Here is a 7,838-nt window from a genome sequence, read left to right on the forward strand (position 1 = left end):
CTCGCCGCTGCCCTCAGCCTGAGACACCTGCCACCCTCCCAACCGGGGGCCCCAACACCCACACCCCCTCGGCCTGCCCACGTCCTGGCGTGGTCTGCAACTCCTGAGCTCCCAGAGCTGAGCTGGGGGAGGCCCGAGGGGGTCTTGGTTCAGACAGGAAGGCAGCCAGCTCAGAAGGGCCCGTGGGACCCTGCTGAGGCCAACGATGCCGGGCCAGCCTGAGCAGGGTGTTGAGAGGCCCTGGAACTCAGGGGTGGACAGATAGGTGGAGTGCACGAGTGAGTCAAGGAGGCTGGACTCCCCAAGGTGCTGGGGCTGGTGTTCATACCAGCTTCATGACCAGGACAGCCTTCCTCGGCCCCATGTGGCATGCTTGTGCTCAGTGAATGGTGTTTGCACAAAGGAGTGAGCTCTGTCTGGGGGGTCCCCACGGGGGTGTGGGAAGATGGTTATGCATGATCCTGGAGCAGGCACAGGGAGGCGCTAGGGCTTAACCCCAACGTGCGGCTCAGGAAGCCGTGCTGCAAGCGGTCAGGCCGGTTCTATAGCAGGTGTAGACCTGTGGCCTGGCCACCCCCTCAGAGGGTCTCATCTGTGGTCCCTGAGGCCCAGGGCCAGAGGTGGACTGAGGAAGCTCTGGGTGGCCCTCCGGAACGGAAGCAAGGGGGTGTCCTTGATCAGTGGCCTCTGGGTCAGGGTCTGGCTCACAGGTCCGTTGGTGCCTGTGACAAGGTGTGTGGGCCCAGGGAGGCTCCCCACAAAGGGTACAGTTTGAGGGGTGAGAGGTAAGCCACGGCTGCAGACTGTGACTCTTTCTGGGGTTGTGACCTTTCCAGAAAACAGGCACACACAGGCACGTGGGTTGTACTGAGAGGGCCGAGGAGGAAGCTGGGCGGCATTTCCTCAGCATTCCTCCTCCCTGGTTGCTTTGCAAAGTGAACTCGGGGCTCTGACACATGCTGAGGCCGGGCCCTGTCTCTGTGAGCGCCCAAGGGTTCCTGCAGGACCCTTGGCTGCCTCAGCCTCCTTCCCTCAGATGTCCCCTCCGGGCTCTCCCTGCCTGTGTGCCGTGGCACTGACCCCTGGTTCACCAGCAGTGCTCCCTTGCAGGGCTCCCTGCGGACTGCCGAGGGCGCTGGGAGAACTTTGTGGAGGAGACCCTGGCGGAGACCAACCGCAGGAACGCTGTGGACCTGGTGAGGGGCTTGGGGGGCTTGGTTGTTCCTGCGGCATGGTGTCAGCTGGTGCTGTGGCCATGCCTTCCTGTCTGCTTGTCATGCAGGCACGTGTGCGCGTGCGAGCCTGTGTGTGTGTGTGCACACGCACCTGTGCACCCACGTGGCCCCACCTGTCCTGCTTCAGGTCCCGCTGGCCCCCAAAAGCCTCAGCAGAGCCCCTTCCCTGTCACATCCAGAGCCCTAGTGTGTTCTCAGGGGCTCCTGATGCCCAAGGTCCAGTGTGCCCTATGCTGAGGGGAGGGGCAAGGGGGCAGGAGCCCCTGGGGGTGCAGGGCTCATGTCCACCCACTCTGGCTGTTTCAGGTAAGCACCCACCACCTTCACCCCTCGAGTGAGGATGAGGACATGGAGGGCGTTTTCCCTAATGAGCTGTCCCTGCAGCAGGTGCGTGTGGCCGCTCTGCACACCTCAGGCAGCCCTGACCCGCTCTTGGCAGCGCTTAGGCCTCCAGGGCGTCCTGGACAGCGCCCTGCTGAGCTGCTGCCGGAAACAGCCCAGGGGAGCGTGCTTGTCCCCACGCACCAGGCTCGAGCAGGGGAGGGGCTGGACATGCAGCCCCTGTATCAAGGGGGGACCCCTGAGCCACCTCACATCAACAAGACCCTGGGGGACCTGGGGGATGATCTTGAAACTTAAAGGAAACGAGGCTCTTCGGACACGACCCCGCGTTCGTGTTATCCCGAGAGGTTTGGTTGGGAGAAGCCGCAGAGCACCAGCAGGTTTTTCTGGGAGCGGCCTCGGGCTGAGGCCTGCCCTGCGTCACCCTCCCTGCCAGGCTTTCTCCGAGTACCAGGTCCAGCAGATGACAGCCACCTTCGTGGATCAGTTTGGCTTCAACGACGAGGAGTTTGCTGACCAGGATGACAGTGTCAAGTGAGCTAGATTGTGCCCGGGGCTGTCCACCCTGGCCGGGATCCGGCCCCCATTTGAGCCTTCATCGTCTCCCATGACCTTGTCCCCTGCCCCTTTTGGGGGGTTCTGCTCGGTGTGACCAGGTTCCAAGCCTGTGGCCCTATCCTGCCTGGGCTTGGAGGCTGACCTGCTGCTTCCTCCGCTGAAAGCAGAGTCACCGTGGGAGGGGCCGGGCTGAGACACCCTCAGGGATGGCAGGTTGTCACCGTACAGACCAGGGACAGAGCGGGCCCAGGTGGAAAAAAGCAAGTGCGTGTGAGGAGGGAGGCGGGCACGGAGAGCCACCCCCTCCCTCTGGGACCCCCATCTGCTTACTTACACCCCGTGGCTGGTCGCTGCCTGCACGACCGTCCCTCGGTCTCAGCGGTGCTTGCGCTGGGAGGGAGGGCCCTGGTGCTCCGGCGGCCCCGTGGCGAGGCGCTGAGTGTCGCCGTGTTGCAGTGCCCCCTTTGATAGGATCGCCGAGATCAGCTTCAGCGTCGACGCTGACGAGGACAGTGTGAGTCCCCTGCCCCGTGCTCGGTTGGGTGTGGATGGGGACACCGGGCAGCAGGGGGAGACGGGCTGCTTTGGGGCCCCTGGCCCCCCATCCCGTGAGCCCCTCACCTGGCTAAGCCCCTCTGGGAGCCACGTGTCGCTACATGGGTGCTCTTGCTTGCAGCCCAGTGCGGCTCTGTTTGAGGCCTGCTGCGGTGACCACATCCAGCCCTTTGATGACGACGAGGAGGATGACATCTGGGAGGACAAGGAGATGCACTGCACTGCCCGGGTGACAGCCAGAGCCAGGTGTGAGGCCCGTCCGTCCTCTCCAAGCCTCCTGACACGGAGAGGCCCCAGTCACTGTGTGTGCACTCCTAGCCCTGCCCCAGCCACGGTGCTCTGGGTGCACAGGAAGGGACTCCCCCGGGGCCCCGTATGGTGCTGGCTGCTCTGACCGTGTGTCTTTTCCCAGGTTTGGGGGTCCTCACACCTCAGAGAGCTGCTCCAAGAACGGCCTGGAGCGTGGAAGCCAGGACAGGAAGGAGGTTTTGGAAGCAGACAAGGGTGCTGCTCGGGCGGGTGCCCCTCTGGCCTCTACCCAGAAGGAAGGTCCTCGCTTGGAGGGTGGCTCAGGAGGTAGATGCTGGGGACACGGGGTTCAGGCTGGGCAGGGGACTGGGACAGGGACACAGGCCCCACCCAGCCTGTGCATGGTTGGGGGCCGCCGTGGGCTTGTTACCTGCTGACTTAATCTGCACGAGCTTTCAAGCCATGTTCCTGAAGGTGGCAGCTTTTCTGTGCCCCCAGCTGCGGTGACGCAGGATTGGTGGCAGATGCTTAGGCCCAGACCCCGGCTGCCCTGTGCCCCCAGTTGAGGTTACCCAGACACATTGTAACAGCTGGTGGCCGGTGTCCACTGGTCACTTCTTTTGGGGCCCCTGCAGCTCTGGGCTTCGGGGCCCTGAAGGCAGGTGGGGCCGACCTGCGAGTCAAGGGTGCCTGTGCTGCTGTGTCTCCCCCCAGCAGGCACCTCGTGGACGGTGTTTGATGAGCCAGTGAACTCACCGGTGCCGGCCCCGGGAGTGGCGGTGGACGTGGGTTCCAACGTGTGGGCAGCCAGCACCCCCAGCCCCTCGGCTTTGGAGGAAAAAGGCTGGGCCAAGTTCACCGACTTCCAGCCTTTCTGCTGGTGAGGTGGGGCGGGCCGGGAGGTCACCCCATTTGCCCTTGGGGGTGGCATCTCCCCAGAGGGGGCTCAGCCTTGCCTTCCGCAGCTCCGAGTCGGGGCCCCGGTGCAGCTCCCCGGTGGACATGGGCCACGGTGATTCCCAGGATGGCCCAAACCAGGGCCCAGAGAGAGCCCGTGAGTAGGAGGGGCTCTGAGCACAGGGAGTGGGAGGATGTGGACGGGGCTCCATGGCCTGTGTCTCCCTGGTGATGCTGGGCTTTGCATCACTGCGGGGGGACAGGGGCAGTCCTCGGGGTATGGGTATGATCGGCCTGCCCTATCCATGCTGCTGGGAGCTCTGGCAGGCAGTGAGGGCTTTCCCAACCCAGGCCACTCCCCAGGCCTTTCTCTGTCCGTGCAGGTCACCCCGGTGCACTGGGCCACCTCACTGCCCATCCTGTTCACGGTCCTTGACCCTGAGCCCCTTATCGGACAGGCCTGAAAGCCCCACAGGGCTGAGTGGGGGCCCTCCTTGCCTGGGGGAGGACCGTCTCTTTGTACAGTTCCTATAAATGTACACATGCATACGTGGGTTTGAGGACCCTGAGGCCGTGCCCTGCGGCCCCTCTGTCCTCCCTGAACGTCAGCAGCTCCGTCTCATAGTAGGCCCGGCTTCCCCGTGTGCCTGGAGCACGTGTGTCACCAGGAAGGCCCCGCTGGTCTCTGACAGCAGTGAGGACGAGCAGAAGATGGCTGGTGCCTTGGAAGCTGTCAGTTTGGGTCCCAGCCAGGAAGCCCCCCCGCTGCCCGCATCAGTCCCCAGGTGTGCAAGATGGGGTGGGCACAGGTCCCCAGCACTCTGCTCACCCGGGAGCAGGCTGACCCTGCTGCCCTGATGACCCCATGACCGAGGATACTGGCTCTAGGGGGGTTGGGACGCCCATTCATCTAAGTGGGAGCCAGGGTCAGGGGCCTTTTCATTGAAATGCAAGCACAGGGCCTGAGTGTCCCACCCTGGAGGCCGGGAGGTGGAGCTGCCTCACCCATAGGTCTTACTGAGGGCAGTGGCCAGGTTTGTGGGTTTCTGGCCGGTGAGGAGAGAATACGACCGCCTTTATCCAGGTCAGTGTCTGCCCCACTCAAGCTGCACCTCAGAAAAGCCCCAGGACGGGGGCGTCTGAAGACCTCGCTGGTTCACATGCACCGTCACTGCAGGCATCCTCCCTGCAAGCTTCTCCCCACGTATCCCTCCCTCACGCACAGGAAGAAGGTCCAGGCCTTCGGAATCTATCATTGGACAGACAGACCCCTAGCTGGGCCTGGTGGGGTGGGGGGACCGCGTAAGGAGCTGTGAGTTGTGAAAATAGGGAATTGGGGACCGATGGGCACCTGAGAGAGGTGGTGGTAGAGCTGAAGCTTATGGGGCAAGGGTGGAGGCCCCCAGCCGAATCCCAGCAGGAGGGGACAGGGACCAGATGTGTGACCTCGTGAGGGGCATGGTCTCTGAGAGAAACAGCACCTGTGGGCTCTCCTTCCCCCAGAGCCCACTGCCCCAGCCCTGGTGGTCCCAAATGGTTTTGGGCTTGGTCCATCCCATTGTTGTGGGGGTCCAGCTCTGGCTCACGGCACCCTCGTTCTCAGGACCCCAGACGACATGGCCTGTCGTTAGCCCCCTGCCCTTGGGGGGCACAGCCCGGAGCCGGCGGGGCCTCAGTGACTGTTTACGAGCATGGGTCAGGCAAGGGGACAGGGCACCAGGACCCGAGCGGTGGTTCTTGGGTAACAGGTGCACATCAGGTTCTTGAATGCGTTTAATTCTCTCAAAGTTCAGAATCACTGCAAGTCTTAAAACCTCTTCCTCTTTTCCTGACTCCCCTAAAAACCGCCTCTGCTCTGAAAAGCAAGTATTGTCATTGTGAAAGCAAGCCGTGTATCCCAGGGCCATCTGCATGAGCATTCCCAGCCAGCCCGTGGTGAGCCCCGTCTGTGCCCATCTAGGCCGACACGTGGTCACCAGGCTTTAACGGACAGTCTGTTTCTTCTGCTGTCCGTGGCCGCTCCAGCCTCGCGGGCTCCCAGGGGTCTTGTACGGTTAGAGGTGGTCTCACGTGTACCAGAAGCAAGCACTGGGCAGGTGTGGGCTGAACAGGGGAGCCGCGGGCTCACTCTCCTGGGCTGCAGTGAGGAGGGCCGTGAAGACCAGAGCCCAGGGCCAGTGTCCTGAGGTCACCCATCCTTCTCCAGGTGTGGGAGGGAGCGTTTCTGGGCACATGGCCTGTAGGCCTTCCCATAACGGGGGGGAAGCACGCCACCTGGAAGGTCTGAGGGTTCAGTGGACAGGCAGGTTGTCTCTGGTGTTTCTAGCACTTGGTGGCAGAGCTGCCTTGGCCAGGTGGGTCCCTGGGCTACCCTGGAGGTGGCCCAGGACACTGGGGCCTGCGTTTGCCATACAGGGCCGACTGCACTGCCAGCACGCCGTCAGACCCCACCTCCCCCGCACCTGCAGAAGCAAACTTCGCCCCGGCTGTGGCTGTCCCCCCTGAGGCTGCTGTGGCGGCTACCCCAGCACTGAGCAAGGCCAGCCCCGCCCCAGCCACCGTGGCAGGCCCCACAGGTCCCATAGTGGCCATCACCACTGCGGCCCCAGCTGTGTGCACAGCAGCCATCCTGGGGACAGTGACAAAAGACAGGTGAGCCGGTCAGGCTGGGGGAAGGGGGCTGGATGGGACTCTGGGGCCCTGAGGGCTCCAACCCCCACCTGTCCTCCCGCAGGAAGATGGACTCACTGCCGCCTGCAGGAGCCGCCGTGAATGGCCCCGTGTGATGCTGCCGCCCAGCCACGGTGCGCCCTTAATCGAGAAAACTACCTGGTGATGCAATTTGTCTTTTTTAATTTAATTTAATTTTATTTTAAAATAAATGCTGCATTGGTAAAGCTGGCAGTTGGAACCAGTTGGACAGCCCAGCTTGCGTCTCTCCTGCCTGATCCCAAGTGGGCCTTGAGTCCAGCTCCGCGCACAGCAATAAGGCCTCAGATGTGCGCTCTGCCAGCGGGAGCTGGGGGCCACAGCCCCCAAGACACCATGCGGACTGAGGACCGCGATGGGCATGGATGCCACAGGCTCCGAGCCTCGTTTTACTGATTTTTTTTTTTTTTTAAAACGCAGGAAAGAGCCACGTGTTTGCACTTTTGTGTCCAGCCACAGTGAAGGGTCTCCCTGGCTCTGGGGACAAATGTGGGTCTGGAGCTGGACTGGCCAGACAGGGTCTTAGCTGCCCAGTGTCCCTGGGAGCTGGCCTTGAGCCAGGCTGCAAAATTTGACTGCCTTAAAATAAGACCCTCATGGCCTGGTGGGCAGTTGGGGCACCTGGCAGGGGCTGGCCATGGGTGTGCAGATGGGGCGCAGGGGTGCAGAGACTGGCTTCAGCAGGGCCAGGTCGGGTGGGATCTGCACCTGTGGGGGAGGGCAGGGCCAGGCCACGTCCTGGAGGGGTCTGTAGGATTATTTTGTGTTGAGTCCATTTTTAATGTTCTGATAATCTGACAGGGCACCCAAGACCCCAACTCCCAATAAAAGTTGTGTTATTCTTACTGACAAGCCTGTGTATTGTTAAGCTGCCGGCCCTGGACCCCAGCCTGGCCGGCAGCGGGGGTGTCTTTGCTGCCCCAGGCCCACGCCCGCGGCTACAGCAGGGAGTCTCCAGACTGGAGCGAGTACTGAGCTTTTCTTTTTCAGCAAGCTCTGCCTGGAGCTCTTGAGCCAGCGCCGTCCCCAGGCCGCCCTGTCCTCACTGGCTGGGCAGGCAGGGCAGCCGGCAGGGCCTCCCTGGGCACTCAGGGCCAGGGTGTGGGTCTGTCCACTCAACAGTGTCTCCTGTCCCTCCTTAAGCAGCCTTGGTCCTGCACTGACCTCACCCTGTGGCCCCTGCTTTGGTGACGACTTCTGACCTCCTTCCCCAGGGACAGCGTCATGGCTGCCCGGCACCCGTGTGAAATCAGGCGGGCATAGGACCCCAGGTGTGGATTTCCTGGGCCTTGG

At 62.7% G+C, this 7,838-nt stretch overlaps 1 protein-coding gene across 10 annotated transcripts in view; it reads left to right on the forward strand.

Moving 5' to 3' along the window:
* The window catches only part of PPP6R2 (protein phosphatase 6 regulatory subunit 2), an 84,245-nt gene extending 76,848 nt beyond the window's left edge, over positions 1–7,397 (forward strand). For 2 of the 10 annotated variants that reach the window (XM_034643644.1, XM_034643648.1), the window contains 11 exons: positions 1,111–1,196; positions 1,542–1,622; positions 2,014–2,111; positions 2,592–2,649; positions 2,812–2,936; positions 3,103–3,266; positions 3,654–3,819; positions 3,905–3,993; positions 4,462–4,621; positions 6,252–6,488; positions 6,571–7,390. In XM_034643644.1, the coding sequence (XP_034499535.1) occupies positions 1,111–1,196; positions 1,542–1,622; positions 2,014–2,111; positions 2,592–2,649; positions 2,812–2,936; positions 3,103–3,266; positions 3,654–3,819; positions 3,905–3,993; positions 4,462–4,621; positions 6,252–6,488; positions 6,571–6,622 (1,316 nt within the window). In that variant the 3' untranslated portion in view covers positions 6,623–7,390. Of the gene's footprint in view, positions 1–1,110; positions 1,197–1,541; positions 1,623–2,013; positions 2,112–2,591; positions 2,650–2,811; positions 2,937–3,102; positions 3,267–3,653; positions 3,820–3,904; positions 3,994–4,461; positions 4,622–4,920; positions 6,489–6,570 lie in introns of those variants that run through there. The other 8 variants (XM_034643641.1, XM_034643643.1, XM_034643640.1 and 5 more) reach the window with 8 other exon arrangements.
* Positions 7,398–7,838: the final 441 nt, after the last annotated feature.

This window comes from Ailuropoda melanoleuca, chromosome 15, assembly GCF_002007445.2.
Source record: "Ailuropoda melanoleuca isolate Jingjing chromosome 15, ASM200744v2, whole genome shotgun sequence".
In the NCBI taxonomy this organism is placed as follows: Eukaryota; Metazoa; Chordata; class Mammalia; order Carnivora; family Ursidae; genus Ailuropoda; species Ailuropoda melanoleuca.